Source organism: Budorcas taxicolor, chromosome 10 (genome assembly GCF_023091745.1).
Source record: "Budorcas taxicolor isolate Tak-1 chromosome 10, Takin1.1, whole genome shotgun sequence".
NCBI lineage: Eukaryota > Metazoa > Chordata > Mammalia > Artiodactyla > Bovidae > Budorcas > Budorcas taxicolor.
The window spans coordinates 35647664-35669720 of record NC_068919.1 but is presented as its reverse complement, the minus strand read 5'-3'; the positions used below and the strand labels follow the sequence as shown (position 1 = coordinate 35669720).

General features: G+C 42.2%; 2 protein-coding genes across 3 annotated transcripts in view; both read right to left on the bottom strand.

Annotated features, from left to right (window-relative positions):
- MAPKBP1 (mitogen-activated protein kinase binding protein 1) overlaps positions 1-12398 on the bottom strand; it is a 51572-nt gene extending 39174 nt beyond the window's left edge. For both annotated transcript variants that reach the window (XM_052646133.1, XM_052646134.1), the window contains exons 1-2: positions 12331-12398; positions 11558-11779 (exon numbers count right to left, since the gene is read on the bottom strand). In XM_052646133.1, the coding sequence (XP_052502093.1) occupies positions 11558-11674 (117 nt within the window). In that variant the 5' untranslated portion in view covers positions 11675-11779; positions 12331-12398. The remainder of the gene's footprint in view (positions 1-11557; positions 11780-12330) is intronic.
- A 5928-nt stretch (positions 12399-18326) lies between these two features.
- Positions 18327-22057, bottom strand: part of MGA (MAX dimerization protein MGA) — a 147045-nt gene continuing 143314 nt past the window's right edge. Inside the window, exons 23-24 of the mRNA XM_052647402.1 lie at positions 21085-21261; positions 18327-19994 (exon numbers count right to left, since the gene is read on the bottom strand). Of these exons, the coding sequence (XP_052503362.1) occupies positions 18718-19994; positions 21085-21261 (1454 nt within the window). The 3' untranslated portion in view covers positions 18327-18717. The remainder of the gene's footprint in view (positions 19995-21084; positions 21262-22057) is intronic.

Genomic DNA, 22057 nt, shown 5'->3' with positions numbered 1-22057 from the left:
TTTACCTTCTGAGCCAATGATTCCCTAATGCCAACTAAACAAATCATAGTGTCTTAGCCTAGAATCCATCTGTCAATGGGCCCTATCATTCTATTTCCTTCTACTTACCATATGAATCACGTGTATTTGTCAATCTGGATTACTCATTATTCTGGAAAGGAGCTCCAGGGCTTTAGTTTATATTCTTCTGCCTGGAATGCCCTTCCCTTGCATCCACCACCCCACACTGAAACCCTACCCTTCCTTTAAGAACTGGCTCAAATATCACATCCCCTATGATTCTTTCTGTGTTCACCCTGGCCAGAAGTGACTCCTCCCTCCTTGGTATTCTTAGAGCAGCACTTAATTTTCATCATTTACATGGCATGTGTTACTTAGTACCTTGTACAGAAGTTCTTTATGGATTTGTCTTCTCTCTCCTACTACTCCATAATCTCCTGGAAGGCAAAGACTGTGTCTCATACAACTCTCTGCTTATAGCACAGGGCACAATGTTTAACAGAGTGTATTTGTTGAGTCCATTTTTACCTTTTATTTATTTTGTCTGGCTGTGCCACGTGTCTTGTGGGATCTTAGTTCTCCAACCAACAATTGAACCCATGCCCGTGGCAGTGAAAGCATGGAGCTGTAACCACTGAACCATCCGAGAATTCCTTGAATCCACTTTAGTACTTGAAAAACATTTGTGAATATTCTTTAGTTTATTTTACTTAGTAAATTCTTTAACCTCCTAGAGAATCCTCCATCTATCACAGTCAATCCTAGAAGTTGGAGCTGGAAGCAGGATTTTGGTGCCTTTCCAGAAAGAGTAGGGAAGGACTAAATGGAATAATCCATATGCCTTAAATGATTACAAGCAAAACACTGTTACCCCTGACTTTAGTAAATACATGCATAACATGGCTCTTCATAAATCTGACTTAAATTATAATTAACAAGTCCAAAAAAAGATTTAGAATTTTTCTTAATAAAAGTAACAACTATTATTTAAAAAGAGCTTTACCTGTCCTTTTTAATCAGAAATGGATGTAGCTATGAGTAGTTACTCTGGATGTTAGAATTATGAATGGCCTGTTTTCTTCTTTATGTTTCTCTATATTATGTAAAAAAAAATCTTTTCAGAAAGCACATATATTTCAGAAAGTATAAAAAGATATTTTGTTTACCAAAACTAACCAAGGAAATATTTTTAAAGATATCAGAAACGGATTATCTCAAATTCAAGAAGTTAATGATGAATTTGTGGAAAGATATTTTTATATCTTATTATTAATACTAAAAAAAAAAGTTTATTATACCAGATATATTTTCCAATATTTGTGCATAAAATGAGTATACAGATTTTTTAATTTAAACATTTTAGATTTAAGTATGAAAAACACATTTAAATTGGAGAGACTTTTATCTTTATTGTTTTTGTCTACTTACAAAAATAACACAGACTCATTGTAAAAAAATTCCAACATTACAGAAATATAGAAATGTAGATAGTGAATGTCCACCATAATCTACTCTCCCTCCCTGAGGTAACCAATTTTAACAACAATTTGGTATTCATAGCCACACAATTTTTTCTATGCACATACTAACATACATGTTTTAATAAAATATAAATAATCATTAACATAAAAACTGTTGCACAGTTTGCTTTTTGTCACATAATAGGTTTTGTATACTCTCTCATGTCAGTATATATAGATTGACTTCATTTTTTTCAACAAGTACAAGGTATTTCATTTTATGGATCTACATCAATCCCCTATTGATGGTTACTTCGAAGATTTTACTACTGTGAATAATGCTCCCTAACAACAAAAAATTCAGTTATATGTACTTTTGTGTGGTGTAAATGTTTGCATAGAATAAAATCCCAGAACTATAACTGCTAGATCAAGAGATGAATATGTAAATTTTCCTTCTGAAGGATATTACCAAGTTGTCCTTTAAAACAATGGTTAGGTCAGTCTCTGCTTTCACCGACAGTGGAAGGGTATTAGTGCACTTGTTTCCCCCCATGTTCAGATATATTTTCTTTAAGCATAAATTATTTAAACAGGTTATTTCACTCTTGTCTCATATTAGAAACTCAAAACAATGGGTCATAAAATTAATGCGTTTTCACTCTGCCTTTAAATTCTTAGTCTGAAAGGAAGCGCTAAGACTAATTCACTTCCCAAATTATTTCCCAACATAAATGAATTAGCTCCCAAAGAAGAAAAAAGTTCTATTTGTTTCTATAGATGCTATTGCTGTTAAAAAGCATGCTTATTACTCTAGTGATCTTCAATCAGGCACAGTAAATTAGGACTCTCCCCACTCCTGGTTCACTAGTTTGATGTTTTTTCATTCCCAAAAAATATATCCATATCCCTGAAATAAATTATACAGTAGTTAGTATCAAAAAGAGTATTTGCTAAGCCATTCGTTTTGGTCCTTAGTTAAAGCATGGTTGGTACAAGTTAATATTGGCAAGGAAAGGGACACAATATAAAGGTGCAAGGGAGGATGATTCAACGTTGGAACAGAAGTTGAACCTGCAAAAAAGGACTTCTCACAAATGGAAACGTGAACGAATATCTTGCCGGCAAATCAGAAACAAATTCCTGGATATTCTAGAAATCTATGGACCCTGATAATACTAGCAACCCTATAACAGCTGTAACCTTATTTAGCTTCTATAATGTGCTTTCACGTTCATTAAACCTCATTTAATCCTCACAACAGCCCTGGGAGGAAGCTGTAAGTATTCTAGTTTTACAAATGAGAGAGAAATCAGTGCCCTCAGAAGTGAGGAAGCTGTCCCACCAGCCCCCACTACGCTCTACCACCAACCCCCTCACACCCACGCCCACTCCCAGCACGCAACTGGAAGTATGGTGGGCATCACTTGGGAGCCTGGTGGTACTGCAGAGTCTTGGGGTGGGTCTGAATCTTTACCTGCATTTTAGCAAGGCCACTGGCCTCTTGCCCCCACCCGTTAATTTGTCTATATGTTAACTCCTGGAAGCCCTGTTCACTAGCCATTTCTGGGTTTGCTAAGAGGGAAAGTCTCTACCACACTGGCATGGTGGCCTCAGGAGGGAGACCAAAGCAGCCTGGGGACAGAAGGACATCCTAAGGAGTAGGCCATGTTTAGAAAAGTCAGCAGCAGGTTATTCTGTCATATGAAAACCATCATGTTGTGCAAAGATAGTGTATTTTTCCAGCTAGAAGCTGACCAACAGTGTCAGGGTCCCAGAGGCAAGCAAGCCCGCAGCCTGCCTGTTGCATGTTAAATCCTGACAAGCAGCTGCTTGCTTTCCTCCAGGCAGTAGTTGAGTGATGGCAAGAGTCAAGGTTTCTGAGCATGCTCCCAACTCCTCCTTCATGATCACAAAGTAGCTTGGGGCTTCCTCTCCTCAGGATTAACTAGGCCAGCCGCAGGAAAGCATGCATTAATGTTGCCTACTTGAGGAAATAAATCAAGATAATACAAATTTCACATCAAGTAAGGTAAGGCACTTGCTCAAGGAACTTAGCAAACCTGGAGCCTGCCCAGCCAAACAGAATCAGGTGGGCAAATGATGTCATTTTTGCTCATTTCATGTTCACTGAAGCCCAACTATCATCATCCAGGTCAGCCCCGACACAGGATATTCCAGATTCAGTTTCTTTCACAGAAAACAGGCATTTCAACTCAGTGACTCTCCACAATTTCAAAGACAAGGTCAGTTTGCATAGGGACAGCTACAAGGTAACAGAGGTGGAGAACTGGGGTGATGAGGAAGAGATTTGGGGTAGGTGGTACTAGCAAGCCACCAGGAGTATAAGCTACACAATCAACTGCCATCTAGGAACAAAAGAGTGTAAAGCCTCATGATACCCCCCTACACACACACACACACACACACACCCCCACACACACCCCCACACACACCCACCCGCCCACCCACCCACAGCATAACAAAACAGTTTAAAGCCTCATGATACCCCCCTATACACACACACACACACACACACACACACACACCCGCCCACCCACCCACAGCATAACAAAACAGTTTAAAGCCTCATGATACCCCCCTATACACATACACACACACACACACACACACACACACACACACCCGCCCACCCACCCACAGCATAACAAAACAGTTTAAAGCCTCATGATACCCCCCTATACACACACACACACACACACACACCCACCCACCCACCCACAGCATCTGTTGGTCTCCACTTCACTCCCCCACCTCACTCCAACCCCGAGAGAGAAGCAGCAACTGCTTGTGGCTTATCGTCATCTGGAACCACACAGCTGTGCCCTGTTATCTTGACATTTGCAGACCCACAGAACCCCACAAACTGTACATTTTCTAAGGATACCACAGGATGAGAAGCTGGGATATAATCCAGAAAATCTGGAGTTGGGAGTGGGAAGAGGAGCAAGGACATAGAGGGACAAGGGTTAATGAATGATGGTTCTAAAACAACAGTCTGAGAAGTTAATTAAACTAATTTTATAGGGAATGTTGGGGGGAAAGTATATTTTTTAAAGTACTGCTCTTTTCCAAGCTGATCACAGATGTGACACTTGGCTTCAGCAATACTAGGCATATTTCTGTGCTCAGTGTTATATTTCACACATGAAGATTCCCCGGGAGGAATACAGGATAAAGATTAAGATCAGGCTTTGGAGTTAAGACAGCCAAGATTTGAATCGCAGCTCAGTCATCTACCTCTCTTAGCATCAGCTTCCTCATTTACAAAATGGAGATAGTAACAGTAGTTACAGTACTTACAGTAGGGTGGTATGCAACTTAAATAATGTATATATATACTTGGCACAGTACACAGCAAAAAGCTCAATAAAAGTTAGCCATTATTACCACTACAAATATTAGTATTTCCGGTATTATTACTGTAAGAAAAAGACAGGAAGCATGGACAACAAAAGTTGGGAATGGGTGGTTCCAAAAGGCATACTACCTGGAAATGGGGAATGGCACAAATCTATAATGGATGAAAAAAGAAACTTGAAAAGGAAAAGAACAGCTAGTCAAGATTAAGTCCTCGGGTACTTTAATTTTTAACAAGAAAATCATCTTAATTACATATGACAAAAACCTCATCTCACCTTAATGACACCATTAGCATCACATCCTTCAGAAAGTACCAACACCTCGGCAGCATTCTGTTTCTTGACTTGGGTGGTGGTTACATGAGCAATCATTTTATAATTGTGCACAATAAAAGGCTATATTATTACATTTCATAAACTTTTCAATGTCTATTATATTTATTCCACAATTTCTTTAAGTTTTTAAGTACAAGCACCTTTAATGGGTCAGCCAAACTCACAGAGAAACGGCCAGAAGCATCACTAAAGGAACAGAGAAAGCAAAGAGAGGAGAGGCATGATGGGAAGTCAGAAATTGTAGTGAGCTCCGCGCGAGTGAGAAGCAATGCTCAAACCCAGAAGAGGCTGAGGAGTTCCTTCTCAGGATTCCTCCCAAAGAGAATGTGACAAAGTGGAGGTGGGGGGAGAATAAAAACAGCCATGTGGTTTCACAAAATGTTGTTCCAAGATCTTCCAGTATATTTAAATCTCAACTATGAATGTAGGGGCAGGGAAGGAAAAGTATGTTTAGCTCCATTCCAGGTTTAGGGGAAGAGATAAAGTACATAAACTTAACAAATCTAAACTAAGAAGAGAGGTTGTTTTATAGACTAGGGAAGCAATACACAGAGCATCACATTCTGTGATAAGATGAGTGAGGGCAGAATTCTCTCCCCAGAAGTCAAAGAGGAGATAAGTATGAACTCTTTCTTCTGGACGCATCCTTCAAAACCAGAGGAAAATGCTGTGGCCAATTGAGAAGCACTGTGGACTTGCTGATACAACTGTCAGGAGGAAGGAAACCAACATCTGGAAAATCTGAACAACCAAAATTACCAACCTTAAGGATCCACACTGCCCAGTCTGTCTGCCACACTCACTTTATTTCTTACACTCCCCGTCCCTCCTTTTTTTTTTTTAAAGCGGTAACAGAAACTAAAGTAAAATCTATGATGTGGATTTGATTCAGTAAACTTCCAAAGAGGTGGGCAGCTCTCACTACACATCTCTACTGAAAATTACTATAAAAGAAAGCTGATAGAAACCTGGCCCTGTCCTACATTAAACAACAGAGCCCAGAGGAGAAGCTTAGCTGGCAGCAGTGGGAATGTGATGTATAATATAACAAATCCTACTGAAAACACTGTAGCTTTTCTTCCTACCAACACAGCAGTCTAGACATGAAGGAAAAACCAACAGATACTCCGAGAACAACAGGGGGACAGCCATGTTCCCAGAGAAGCTTAGTGTGAACAAACACAGTCCCAAATTTCAAACCCTGAACTGTTTTCCAAACAAAGGGGCAGTGATATCAGCCACAAGTCCAACTTGAGGCTCGGGGGGTTGACAGAGAGGGTACAGAGCTCAGGCTGAAGCCTCATTTCTATGAATGTTTTCTCATTAGTCAAGAAATGAAAACACACAGATAACAAGTAGAAGAGGGAGGGAAGTCAAGAGAAACACCAATGGCCCCAAAGATACTAAAAATATCAGCAAGAAATAAGACAGTCATTCAACCTGATCCAACAGGGGAAACTTGCCCTAAATCACAAGCTGAGAGAGGGCAAAGAAATGTGGGAAGTAGCAGTGCTGTTAGACCCTGAAATGAAAGAGGCCAAGTAGAGGAGGGGAGGCTCTGCAAGACAACTTAGAGCCCAAAGAGGCTGGGCTATTTTAGACAGCAAAGCAAGGGGTGCTTGATTGCGGACAGAAGAATCCTCTCCCCAGTGAGACTCACTTTGAAGGCTGAGGGCAGCTGCAGGCACCGGAAGGAAAAGGAAATGGAGATCAAAGGAACACGACCAGGAGGACACCTCACTCTTTTCACTGTACACCACCTGTTCTGAGGAGCTCACAGCACTTCACAAGACTTAACTGAAGAATATACTGGAGACAGAAAATGCAACAAGAACTTGCCCAAGTTCACTCACAAAAACAGGTGAGGGGCAGGGCTACTGGCCCCAGAGGCCTCTACTCTCGGCCATCTATTCTAGGCAGAGAACCCAGAGAGTGTGTATTAAACATGAAAAACTCTGGGTTGCTATGAGTCCCAAGGGGAGTGGGTAATGGAATGGTACCAAAAAAACCTGGCCAGGACCCAGGGATTATCATAAACTTTCCTATTTTTGCCCCCAAGGGAAATTCCTGCCAATCTGTAGTAAGTCAGTGATCAGCTCCTTACAAATGACCCTACAACATGGCACTTCTCTCAGATCTATCCCTGATATAGCAGTTTCAGAACAATCAGTCCAGAAGACACTGTGGAGATTTGTGAAGACACAAGGAGAAGCATATAGTTACTGAGATAGCCTTAAATATTCCCAAGAACCCTCAATGAGGACTTGAGTATGAAGTCAACAGATGTCAGGGTCCTACCTAGCATGTAAGCCAGGGGTTCATAACCCAGCAGTGGGCAGCTGGTGGAACTTAATAGATACACAAACAACAAACTCTACCCCCTGAGGTTCTGATTCTATATAGACAGGATGGAGCATAGGAATGGGGACTTTTTAGAAGCTGCACAGGTATTCTGATGTCTTAAAGCTCTCCTGACTATTCCCCCAAGTTGAGCACCATCAAGCTAAATCCAGCGATCTATAAATGCTTTGAAAATGAATATGACCCCCCTCTACCAAATCAGCAGAGCATAGAGTCACAATACTAATATCTGGGTTCAAACACTAAGCAAAAGGTGAAATTAGATTACTGCCAGTTTTTTCTTCTCTATGAAACTCACCTACACAAACTTTTCTCATTGCCACATATTAAAAGGCTCAAAGCACCACCATACACTCAGGAAGGAGAAACACTGAGGAAAGAAATCGGGGTTGGGGGGACGGAGAGTAAATTAGACTTATAAAAACAGAACCAGAAGAAAGCTGCAGTTACTTTGCCATCCATTGTCTTCAAAGGGATAATGTATTAATATATAACTCAGGTTGGACTAGTGGCTATTAATAAGGAAGATGATTTCAAAACCTCCCTTACTCACTTCAAAATCCAACAACCCTCCAGGACAGGCAATGCTTTTGTATCCCTAACTTAAATCTTGCTTGCTTGGCTCCAGTCCATTTCTGTCCTTTGTTAAAATGAAAAACAACTCAGCTCCTTCCACATAAAAATCTTTCAGAAAGTTTAAGAAAAGAGGGGGAGGTTTAGCCACCAAGAACACATACATTTGCTTCTTAAGGAAAACCACAGTTCAACCAAAATGAGAGAAAGAATTGAAAAACTGCACAGGATTTGAAGTTGCAGGGTGTTTACAGCTGATAACCTTGAGTTCCACTTCGTCAAGACTCAGCAGATCTGGCATAAAACCTCAAATTACTTTTCTCTAATTCTGTTACACTGCAGAGACTTTTTTCCTTCCCTTAGACAAAGTATAATAGAAATCCCAGCTCTCACCTACTCTCTCTAATAACGTAAATCCCCATCTCTACTGGCTCTCACTTTGGCTTTTAACCATATTTTAACCATATTTTTAACTAGGTCTCTTCTGAATTAAGAAACTTTTAATGAGCACTACTTTCTGGATATATGTACTACTCTTTCTCTCTAATGCCCTTCACACCTAAATAGGATGTGTCTCTATTTCTTTTTTAAATTTCTTTTCAACATTTTATCATCTCTAATTTTGATTTCTAAAGAACTGACAAATTCCTCCTGAACAGTTGCTCTTCTTCTAGAATTTACCTTCACTATATTTGACATCTTTTAATTTTTCTCATCCATTTATTCATTTAGTATTTAGACCATTCCTTACACTGTACTAAGCCTGGTGATGTAAAGGAAATAAAGAACATGGCCCTGATCTTAAGAAATGAAGACATACGTAAAAGAACAATTAGGGACTGGTTCCAAGGTAGTAGGGCTAGTCTGAGAAGGCCCCGTGGCTCCAGTAAACAGACTTGGATCTAAAAATAAGTGGAGAATTTGGTGAAAAGGCTACTTTAGATAGAAGGAACAGTTATGATTCAAAGCAACAAGCCATATGAGGTAAGAGCTGCATAAAGGCCCTCTGTCACTTCCTTCTTTGCCCCCAACCGCCACAAAATACGTATGTCTTTTGGTCTTCAAATTTTGCTTCAGAGAGTTAGTTATCCATGAATCACAAGCTCTATGACTGTTACCACAGCTACCACATATTAGAGCAGCACATGAAGCCCAGTACACCAGGTCTTCTGTTGGTCACAAGGCAGGCTTTTAGGATCATCTCGCGTAGCCTTCAATAAAGAGTGCAGGGAGTCGGGCATCTGCAAGAGGCAAGGCCGGAGGCACGCAAAGGCAGCTACTAGTTTTGGGTGCTAAAGATATGCACCGGCACTCGAGCTCAGTCAGACTATTCAAGGGTCATTCAACTCCAGCTAAGTATTTCCTTCATTCACAGCTCTAGGACAAACAAAGCCATTTAAAGCAGTTTGAAGCACTGAATTCCTATGTGAAGCGGGGACGTTTAATGGTGATGCCAAAGATTCCAGTTTTCACTGTTTTCCTGGAGAGCTTCTCCTCTTCTCTTGTCTCAGAACTCACAGTTCAAGCATCCCTTCCTCTGTGAAAGTTTTTTCCTAATCCCCCTAAGCTGGTTTAGGCTCCCTCCCCTCTACTGCCATAAACACCTTTATACATACTTCCAGGACAGCATTCGCCACATCATGTTGTAATTATTTGTTTACATGTCTGACTAGCCACAAGCTCTTTGATGGCAAGGATAATGTTTATGATTCTACACATAATCGGCACTTAATAAATGTTTGTTGAATGTATTAATGATTAACGACATGGTGGGGGCTTCCCTGGTGGCTCAGATGGTAAAGCGTCTGCCTGCAATATGGGAGACCCAGGTTCGATTCCTGGGTTGGGAAGATTCCCTGGAGAAGGAAATGGCAATCCACTCCAGCACTCCTGCCTGGAAAATCCCATGGACGGAGGAGCCTGATAGGCTACAGTCCATGGGGTCGCAAAGAGTTGGACACGACTGAGCGACTTCACTTTCAATGACATGGTAAATTTTAAAGAATGGTGACCATACCTTCTGGATTCCAGACCAAAATTACAATAAGTACGAATACCGAAGACTAAAATCCCACCATACATTTCTATTACCTGTATCATTCTGGGTTAGAAAAAGAGGCCAAAGATACAAGAAGATGGCTCTAACAGTGCCGGTCACTGCCAAGTAACCAGCCAGGAATACGAGAGCCTCCAAGACCAAGAATGATCCAACACAACAAACAAGTGAACAGAGCCAAATCTAAGACAGTTGTCTATGTTTCAGGCTCATTCTCCTGCCTTTGGAGATTATGAACAACGATCAATGAGGGCCCCTGGAAAAGTCACTCTCTCCACAGCCATGGAACCTTGTGGCCAATTATGATTCCTGCTGAAAGAATATACAGGAAAGGTGGTCATTTGTGACCAAAGCCAAGTAAGCTTTCGCTAAGGGACAGGGATCTGAGTTAAGCCCTCCCAGAACTCTGTCATGCTGTACATTAGCATTCCAAATCATTTCTCACGGGGTTTACTCATCTCTGAAGAGATGCAGGCAAGGCAGTAAAATGCTGCTTGTCTCAAATGCCTCTCCCTGTAGCAACCCTGCACCACACAAGGCCACTGTGTTTACAGGCTGCTAATATGACACAAAAGTCTAATCTGATCCTGTGGGAACAAGGCCCCATGTTCCCTCAGGGATTAAATAAATTTAGTCAGCTTTTGTATACTCCCAAACTTGTGGGGCTCTATGAAGTTGAAGAAAGCATAAACACCACCACTCAAACAAGTGAGGGGATGGAAGGGGACTTGGTTTCTGGAGAACTTCTGCAGTAGGGTGGGATATAGTGAATGAGATGAGCAGTGTTCAGCGGCAAACCAGAATTTGCTTGGCTGGCAAATACTTGGCCCTTTGTATGTTACCTTTTCTAAAAAGCCAAGAAACTCCAGTTAAATTAATTCAGGTCTCTTGAATAGACAAGTAAATTTGTTTTGACCCCAGGGAAGAGCATTTACCAAGCCAATTCCTCTGACTAGGTGTTTTAGCATATTTCTGGTACCACTGTCTTACAGAAACCCAGCTGTGACACTTAACGCTTGTGGTAGCTCAGCCCTTCACAGGATACGTGGTCCGACTACCTTCTTCCAAGAAGGAAAACCGAGTCAGCATATCAACTGGCTTCCCCAAGCACAGACTTAGTTTGTAGTGAGGCCACAACTGAACCCTCCTGTTGCCTTCCTCATGCTCTTCGCGGATGAATCTCAGCATGCTCGCCCATGCGGCTCTCTTCCCCTTACCTTGTAACTAAATCATGACTTTCTTGAGCGCAGAGATGGTCCTGTAGAGCCACCAGGAGCTTCTCGTTCTCCTCTTTCCCCAGAAAGAGTAAGGTAAAAGATGTACGTGGAGCAGAGAAGGGGAAGGGAGAGGTGCGACGGGAAGGGCTGGCTTCCAATACCAGGACTCACCTTGGAGCTGAGGTCTTCTCGCCGGTTTCCTGCCTTACTCCTGCGTAATTTGATGGACGGGGATCGCAGAAGGTTCTTGATCCGGCTGGTAATGGTTGACCCCTCCACAGCCATCATGATGAGGAGCCCCCGGGACAGCTCCTGGCCCAATCCTGAGACTTGCCTCAACAGCGGCAATGCTTTCCCACTCCACAGGCCCTGCCGGTATGCCCTCTTACTGACCTGAGATGGTAGAGGCCACCTTACCTTCTGCCTAAGCCGTGCCTGCAGCTCGTATCTCTAGGTAACTGCTCTCTCCCTTAGCCTCATTCCCACCTTCAAGCCCTGCGCGGTTTCTTAAAACGCCTTAAGGACAGACTCAGGGAAAGGGGGCGTTAAAAAGCCTGAGCTGCGAAGAAATGCCAGGCCCACACCTGCCAGAGGCGTTCAACTAAAAGGATAAGATGGACCCTAGAAGGGCTAGTGACTGGTCCGATTCCCGTTAACTCCCAACTGTTTTCATGGCAACAGCAGCGTCTAGAGGAGGAGGACCCCGAGGCTACCAAGGAGTCCCGCAGCGGTCGTGAGCACCTGCGCCGGCGGCCGCAGGGACACTCAGCCCGGCGGGGCTCGTCTTGGCCCTGCAACTCGTTCTGCCACGGGGGCCTCCCTCCCCCACCCACGACCCTCCCGAGCTCGCTCTCAGGCCGCCACGGGAGCCCTAGATCTTTCACTTTTCGCTCCCTCAGAAGCCCCTGCTACTCGCCAGCGCCCCCGCCCGGGCCCAGCCTCACCAGCCCCCGGGCGCGAGGGCCGCCCGGCTCGCAGCGCCCTCAGGCATCGCGCTCAGCGATTTCAGCTCCGCTGCGGCAGCGGCAGAAGCAGCTATGGTGGCACGAGCGGCTCAAAACGCGAACTACCGTCTGGGCTCAGCCACCAGCTGGGTAGGAGGAGCGGAGGCGAGGGGGCGTGGCCTTTACGCACGGGGGCGTTCCCAGAGTGGAAGAGTACGGCTTACGGGGGCGGGGCCCAGGAAAGGGCCTAGGAAGCCGAGGACTGGGCATTCAGGAACCACGGATTCCGCACAATGCAGTCGCGACTACGGATCCTAGAGGGAGGTCGTCAGAACACGGCTTCAGAACTGAGAAAACCAAGCCTTTTATGGTATTATCAGGCCTGGTTCCCCCAGAGAAGCGCACTTCCCAGAACCCTAACAGGACGGTAACCACGCCCCCAGCGGCACTATGGTTGGCTTTTAATAGGCCCGGGGGACCGAGCTGAAACTAACTCCTAGCTCAGAATTACAGGACTGGGTACAGCCATAAAGTCTGCTCCTAAGCGCTAGGATTTAAAGTGGCTAGAATAAATTCTGCTCGCCGCTTGCCGGGCGCGTTGACCTACATGGAAATGATTCTTCATGAGTAGGTCGATCCCTACGAAGTGTATTGAACGAGGCAACCTGATTGGCCGCGGTGGAAGAAAGAGGAAGGAGCTGATAGCCTAGGATAGAGCTTTAGGCGGGAAGGGGGCGGTCGGGTCAATGTGCCGATGAGACGTACTGGTTTCATATTTTCTTTAGCCTCCAATGTTCCATCTCATTCTCATCCAGTTAACCAGTTGCTCCAGCCATTTTCCATGTTCCTGTCAAAACTCACTCACGAAACCTTTTCCTTGATACTGTTACTTTGGCGAGATCACTGCCAAGCTTGTTGGCACCAGATTCAATAGTAAAAGTTTTTCTAGCTCACGGGTGGGGGAGAAGTTGGGGGGATGGCAGAGTGTGCACAGAAACACCGTTGCCTATTACTTAATACGTGTTTCAACCTGTTTGTTTTCTAGGTGCCTTTCTGCCTAGTTGCTAGAGAAACTACCTTACAAAAAGGTTAACCTATTCCAACAGTTGGGCTCCAGAGAAAGTACACTGGTGTGTCTCCTATCTGATCCAGACCCTTAGGGGAACCCTGGGGGAGATGACATGTTAGCAAGAGGGAACAACTCTTAAACCTAGGGCTGTGAGTGGCTCTTGCACTGCCAAGTGGCAGAACAGGTATATACTTGTGTGAGAACTGTAAAGCTAACAAGTTGACATAAACGTCACTTCTTGGAAGACCAGTTGGCAATAGCTACCAGAGGCAAAGATCAGGGAAGTCACCTCTTGGAAAACCAACTGGCAATAGCTACCAGAGGAATGACCTTTCCTTCCTTTCAACCATGCATTGCAGAGGTAATGAAATATAAAATGGTATTTTCAAATCTGGAGGTGGTGGTCAGGGTCATTAGCCATAACTGTATGAATAGGGGGCTGGTTCCTTTTACTCCTTGCTAGTCTTATTTTGCCTCCCCGGCGGCAGGCGGGGCGTGGGGCGGGGGGGTGGGGGTGGGGGTGGGTGGGTGTGGAGGATCAATGTAGTACTGCTGATAAAGGGTGCCACCTGGTGTCCTTACTTGTGTGCTGCATTCCCTAGTAAATCTCACCTCCACCCATTAGAGCTGTCCTTAATTCTATCTGGATCATTTCTCACTTACCTACCCACTCATGGCCAGGAAAGTCACTGGTCATTTCCTATCCAAAGCTACTTGGTTTATCCTCTTCAGAAAAATGTTCCCCAAATTACTCCCATCTGAAGCTGAAGTTACAGAAACAATACAAGCTCCTGCTTTCACTGTCTAAGATGATCTGGCAAAAACCAACTGAGAACAGTGTAATGAAGAGACTGAAGTCTAGAATCTGGATACTTCCAATCTAGGATCAACATCACATATTTTTAATTCTTCACAATTGAGTCCTACCTTACTGTCTAGGATATGTACCATGTAGACTTTTAAGTACCAATGTCTGAAATAGGCTTGTAGGCTCAGAAAATAATCATCCCAGGTCCAATGTGAATAGACTTTTCTTCAAATAATTGCTATCCCACCCTCCAAAATGCAGCTGACCCTTAAACATATATTTCATTGTTCATATGCTATTTCACATTTTATTCACTTGTCTATGTCCTCAATATGTATACATGGTTGTCAGATTCTAAAATTTCCCATCTAGGAAAGGTGTATACAATTGTCTGTTTTCACGATCATTAGATCAGATTTTTAAATTTACCCTAGGCTTAATATACAAATAGGTGCAGTTATAAGATCCTGGAAAACTAACAGGCTAAACAGTTGCTCATCAATTCAAATATTTATTGAGCACCTTTACATGCAAGGCACTGTGGGACAGCTGAGACCAATGTTTGCAGTTGGAAACAGGAAGGATCTGAAAACAGTGCTTCCAAGACTGCTTTCTTATTTAACAAAATCTAACAGCACAGTTTACAATGACAGAATTTAGTAGTTTAGGTTTGTCTCAAAATTTCAACTCATCCCACGGTTTAGCCTTCTCACCCTCCACACACTTCCATCCCTATTAATCAGCACTTAGCATATCTTTGTAGAGCAGTTCAGTCATATGCTACAGTATGCTACAATTATGCCTCAGTTCAAAAGTTGTATCAAATTATTTCCCTCTAACTTAATTTCAAAAAAGCATTTTACTTTTTCTCCAAATGGCAGTAAGTCTATATATACCTCAGCTTTAATTTTCTCTGCACCCAGCAATTCATGTTCATGGAAAATTTCATTAGAGATAACACAACATGAAATACTGATGCCCTTATATTTTCTTAAAAATCAACAATTCTGTGCAATAAATCTATTCTGATTCTTGGTTATCAATCATTCTCTATAAAAGTATCTGAAAATGTGCCTACTTTGTGCCTCTGTGCATTGTTTTTTGTTTTAATCTGAGAGTGAGGAATAAGGGTCATCATTTTTCAGACTATCTTCAAAGTGCATTTACCTCTCAATTCACCTGATATCATTCCAATATCTCAACTAATATAATCAGAGGGAAAAAACTATCTATACTACTAAACCCTGCTCCAAATAATATATGGATTGTCTGCCTTTCTTCTGTGTTCAAAACGGTTTCAAACTTGTTATAGAAAGGCCTATTGTTTAGTATCTCATAATTCTGGGGAAAAAACATTACACACAGTGATATGTATGAAGTTTATATAACTGGACTTGATCTGTTAGTGACCTTAGTGTCTAAAGGACTCCTTTAATAAAAATTTTTGTAAACTGTGACACTAGTTAACCTATAGCTTGCTTTAACAACATCTATTGTCCTTAGCCACTAAGACTATGGGTAAGAGGTATGTTATACCCTGCTCACACTGATACTGGAGGCTAGCCATTCTTCACTGTAGAATGACTTCTTGAGACAAATACTTGCCATCAAGTTGTATGAAATTTCAAATTCTCCATGTAAAACATGCTGCAAAGATTAGAATACCAAAAACCTCCCCCAAATGGCATGTCAGAAACTTTGAAAACAGTAAGAATTCCTATGATTAAACTCCTTCAGTGGAACCCCTCCCAGATGTCTCAGAGCATCAGAATTCTCTATTACAACTCAGCACAAACCTAGCAACACCAAGTCCTGCTTTAATTATTGTAACTGATTTATTTCAAGTTTATACATTCTCCCACTGACCAAACTTCTTCTGTTCTTAGGTTTCTAAAAAAATAGTCATTTTTCAAAAGCAGAGAAAGAAAGATATATATTTAATATATAAAAGAAAAAGCTAAATCTGACATAATTATATTCTTAAAAACATTCCATTTATTTACAGATGTATAAAAAGGCGAATTATTGGTCTACTGAGATCATGCTTCTTATAGTTAGGGTGAGAGCTCACTATCTTCCCAATTCCTCAACTCTTCACTCAACTACATCTTTCATAGTCACACATGAATTTTCATAGATCAGTTTCTCCTGGGATAAGGTTTAAAGGGTTGGAGTTTTTGGAGATCTTTAGATTTCTTTCAAGACTGTAGGACTGTTCTTAAGACTGAGCCCTCCTCAAATTAGCCCTAACAACTCCCTAGTTCTAAGAGGTCTTGCAAACACCATTATGGGGGGGCGGGGGGAGGCGGCAGTTAATAATGACATCTGCAGCCTTCCTTGAACACACTGGATCATCTCTCATTTCTATCTCTGGACATCTTCCATAAACAGTCAAATATCTTTCCATCAAGAAATGAATACTACCTATTTGTCTATTTTCTTCTAAAAAAGGGAACAGTGTTCAGAAGCAGAATGGTCCTTCTTTTCCTGAGGATTACTCGCTCACTTGCCTGCTCCTTGGCTGACCCTCAAAAGCTTTAAGAGCCTTGGAAAGTCAGGAGGGAACACGAGGACAAGACAAGCAAAGAAATAATGGGAAACTGCTATACCTGGATTAAACTACTAGCATCTCCAAGGACAGTTATTAGCAGGGAAGACAGGTGCTGGATTCCTTGGCTAAGGCATTGAATGAAATCTCCTGGGTAAAGAGAAGTGGGAGGGATAATGAGAAGCTGAGGGGCACTCATCACCTACTTCAAGCTCCTTCAGTAACCTTTAGAGGTGGAAAGGCTGGAGGCTGATGAGGAGGTCAAGAAAGGCAAGTAGCATAAAAAAAAAAACCAACAAAGAATGTGTTCCCGGTGCAATTCGCAGAGGAAACTTTCCCACCCTTTTCAATCTGTTTATTACCAGAGTTACTAGAAAGGGAACTAACCACGGAGCTAATAGTTCACTAGCTGGCTAGGACCATTCCAAAGTTGGTTTCATAACCTAGTTCTGAAGATATGCTGAGTGGGATTTGGGATAAAGAAGGCAGGGGATGTAGAAGAAACAGCACTGCCGAGGCACAGCCCAGGCACTGGAAGCTCTTGTGTTATTGTTTCACAACACAAGCAAATCCTGTCAATGAAGACAGAACAGGGATTACATTCCAAAATATAATTATTTAAGAAAGGCAAAATGCAGCAGCTAAATCCCAGTCTATACATTTTCAGAATAGTGATTCTTGCCCCCAGGAGTTTCCAAGAGACCCCTCAAGTGCACCATGATTATTTACAAACTAGATAGGAAACATCATTTCTATACTCAATACAAATCTCATCTTCTAGGTTGAAAACTTCAGCCTTTGAGAAATCTATGAAAACAACTATACAAAAATATAAATATCTTTATCTTTACAGGCTGTCAGACCTTCATACCCTGACAGCTAATGAGTGAAAAAGCTCTACAGATCATTGAATCCATGGTAGCAGATAATAAAAAATATATCTTGTGATTCAAATACTGCCTTATTTCCCTGGTAAAGAGTGCCTACTGTGACTTTTCTTTTCTTTACATCCTGTGCAGGTAACAGTGAATGAAACCTCCAAGCACCAGGAGGCTGGCTTGATTTGTGAAATACCCAGCCCCACAGTTGTTTGTTTTTTTTTTTTTTTTGGCCACTGTCTGGTATGGGGAGGGAATGCTTATCATTTTACATGTCTCTTGAGTGATGTGATTTGTGAAAGGGGAAGGGCTCCCTGTATGTCTACCTCCAAAAAACACATTCAAGGTAGAAATCCTTGGTACCATGAAATGGTCTTCTCAACACCCAAACACAGTAAGGGAGAACTAGTTAAATTTTTACATCTCAAAATGATTACCTTAGTAATAAAAGCTTTTTTAAAAGCATTCCTACTTTACCAGAAGGCTTAGATTTATAACTCTGATTGAAAAGGTGAGGGAATGGAAGCTACTTAGGATATGAAAGAAGAGAAAATTTTGTTGAATGATACTGAGTCCTTCACTTTGGTATTCCATGGTACCCATCCTCTCTCCCCCTATTCTGAAACACCAACTAAAAGCTACCTCTTCTGGATCCCTTTGCACAAGTGCATCACATTCCTTGGACTTCAGACTTAAAACAACAGCTATCAACTAAGGTTCAGTCCATAGCAACTCCTAAGTCTCAAGCAGCTTCTACTCTGGGAGGGAAGAACTAGGAACCACTATGGACCTAGTCTTGTTACAAATTCCTTGGGTAAGAGGGGCACCTCGTGTTCAGTAATGGATCACATCTTCTTGGAGAGGATGAGGAGACCCAGCACCACAAGTGAGGTAACACATTTTAACATGATCAGAATTTCATAGTAGTTAATTTCTTATATGGATGTCAGCACCCTACCCCCTTTCTCTACCATCATTCACCACATTTCAAAGTCAAGGATCACAGTTCCATGACACAAACAGGTGCCTGCAGAGAAAGGAGGTTTCCCCTCACAGCCTGGCTTCTGCCTGAGAACAACTAAGTTCATTTCCCTGCAGAACTTGGCGAGGCCCCAGTGTTGCCCAGTTTGGCCACAACAGGTGCCAATGTAGGCATCACCTTGCTCTCCCGGCATTCCTGATCATTCCCTGTTAAGTTCATTTTGTGTCCAACAGACCCAACTTTGGCAGCTACAGGTGCCAAACAAGGCATCACCTTGAGACTCTGACCCTCTGTATCACTGGAAGGATTAGCTACTTTTAAACCTAGAGGTGCCAGCTTTGGCATGGGCCTCCACAAGGTGTCTGCGCTGCTGTTCTCCAGGCCACCCTTCATGTGGAGAATGGGGGGTGAGGACATGCTTTCAGGCTCAGCAGGGATGCCAGAAGCATTCTTCCCTTCATCCCCTGGTTTCCTCTGGGGAACGAGGGAGTCCTTTATCTCAGAGTCAATGACAATCTTCAGCACATCTGGTTCAGAGGCTGGTTCTGCAAGTTGCTTTTCACTTTCAGAAAAGTCATCATCTTCCAAGTGCAAGAGGAGGGGGCTGACAGAGTCCCTCTCCCCTTGCACATCAGGCAATTCCTTCAGACCAGTTCCCAAGTGGCCAACCTGGAAAGTTGCTCTGTTCCCAGGAGGAAGCTTACTGATAAAAGCCCGGCGAGCATCCCCTGGGAACTCTGTATCCAGAGAGCTAGGCAGTTCAGCCAGGCTAACAGAGTCATCATTTAACTGCTGATTAAGAAAGGCAATCTCATTGAGCAGAGATGTCAGTGTCTCATCAGTATCATCCTCATCTTCCATACTAGTTAGCAGTTCACTGGGATCCAATGCTGCTTCCTCTATAGCTGATGCTACCTTTCTCAATTCCATCTCTATGCTTGAGTCTTTGAGATCTTTTATCTTTAATTTATGAAATGGAGACTCCTTTGTCTTCAGTCTCTCCCGTCTTGATTCACTCTCTTTCCATTTATGCTGACTCCCTCTGGTATCACCAGAAATCTTTTTGGGTAAGAATTCTTGTGCTTCTTGCATACTGGAAACATCAACCATTTGTGGACAACCAGAATCTTTATGTGACAGATAAACCTGTGCTGTACCCAGTGCCATTCTGACATCTCTATGGTTGCCTCTGGAAGAGATTCTACCCAAGTCTTCACAGGAGTTATCCTCACTCCTGACAGTGTTTTTCAGGTGGTCAGGTGGCTTGCCATCAGGAACTTCATGGGGGTATTTGCTGCCACTCATATCTACCAAACCTCCCTCTGTTGCCAATGATGTCACATTAACAATTCTTGGCATCATAAATAAGTCGTCATTTTCTAGGGAAGAAAAAAAAAACTCATTTATCTATAGTGGTAAGCACTCTCTCCCATTCATACCCAATAACCATCTCAAAGGAGTTAAATTTTCACCATCTACTTTTAGCAAGAAGATGAAAGGAAATACTAGTTTTTCAAATTAGAGTTAGCCTAACAAGAAAATAGGTAAAATTAAACCAAAAGACACACTGATATTCCATCATTAATAGAAGTCCTATTTAATATTTTTTATATAAATGCTCCCCAAGTTTATCTTTTTGTCCTGAGGCAGACACGCATCTTGACTCTGCTCACCCAATAACTGCTACTCTGACAGAAAGATGAAGCCCTAAAGGCAGCACTCTAGGAAGATGACTCCTCCAGACTGGGTTTAGCAGTGTTAGTATTGGTAAAGATGCCCTTTTACCTTAACAGAAATTAAGGTTTGTAAAACCTAAATCATCAAAGTAAAATTTCCTTTTCAACTCAACTCCTCATTGCCAAAAGAAAGGGTGCTCCAACTTTATCAGGCTAGTAATGTAGGAGTGCACCATCTTTGAGTACAACACAAAACTGAAACATATTTATCAACACCAAAGGCTATGAGAATGACTCCTCATATTCCTTTTATTTTCACATCTTTTAAATTCTTTCCCTAATTAGAAACTGGGCTTCCCAGGTGGAGCCAGGGTTGAAGAACCCTCCTGCCAATGCAGGAGACACAAGAGAGAAGGATTTGATCCTTGGGTAGGAAAGATCTGGAGGAGGGCATGGCAACCCACTTCAGTATTCTTGCCTGGAGAATCCCATGGACAGAGGAGCCTGGAGAGCCACACTTCATAGGGTCACAAAGAGTTGGGCACAACTGAAGCAACTTACCACACAATTAGAAATTAGGAGAGATCACAAAATAGTTCCCATCACCAGGTAAAAAAAGACCAATCGATATCACAGGTAGAGCCAAACAGGTAACAAAGAGACCCCTCTCATACAGACTTGAATACAATGGCTCTTTATTACTACAGAATATATTCAAAGGCTTTCTCCATCACTTTGAGATACCAGAGATAACTCTTACACCACCCATTGAAGACAACACTTAAGACAATACCTGATTGAGCCACAGCACTACTGGCAACTTGAGGTTTCAGATCTGTTTCTAAGAGAGCAGGAGAAACAGTAACCACTGGTCCTGAGAATAGGGGACCTTTCAAAGTGAGCAACTGCCCTTGTGGAGTCATCACAATGTTGGCAGAGGTGTGTGGAGTATTAGAGGGTGAGGTATTTTCTGTAAAGAAGATCAGAAATTAGTTAAGGATAAACGATCTTCAATTAATGCTAGTGTACAGTCTAGGAATGTAGGAGACATGCCTAAAACCACACTCTGACTTAAAAAGCAAGACATTTCAAATTTGTTGGGGAACCTCAACTTGCAATTTACTTTTTGAATGACTTTTCAGTAATGGTTACCTATCCACTGATTCTCTTAAAGGACAGAATTTTATTTTTGCTGAGAAACAGAGCTACGGAACCACTTTTTCAATGGAATGCTTCTGATGGTCTTGCTGGTGAAGCAGGATGAAGGTACACACTATTTTATCCCTAGGTTTGCTTTCCTATAAACCTCTAAGAAATTACTTCAAGTTTTTAGACCTCAGTTTTTCCATCTGTAAAATAAGGTGACTGGACTAGATGGTCACTAAAGTCCTTACTTATTTAGCAACAACATCACTTGAATGTGCAATGTGAAAACTAACTCATATTTTAGTATACATCACCACCTTCTTAGCTGATATAACAAACCAGATTTCCTTGGTTGCTACACGTGGCTATCCAAAGAGTAAAAGAGAAGAAAAGGATATACCATTTTCAGAGGATATAAGCAAGTAATGTAAACATAGTAATGTAACATAGCCTCACCTTCAAAATCATATAGGACAGAGTAAGAAATCAAAACCAATTTACTTTGTTCCTATATAGCAATTCACTGACAGACTGCAATCTGATTAAAAAGAGCTTGGTTACCAAAAATAAACTCCTACCAGAAATAAGTCTTATATGTTACCATGACGGATAACTTATTA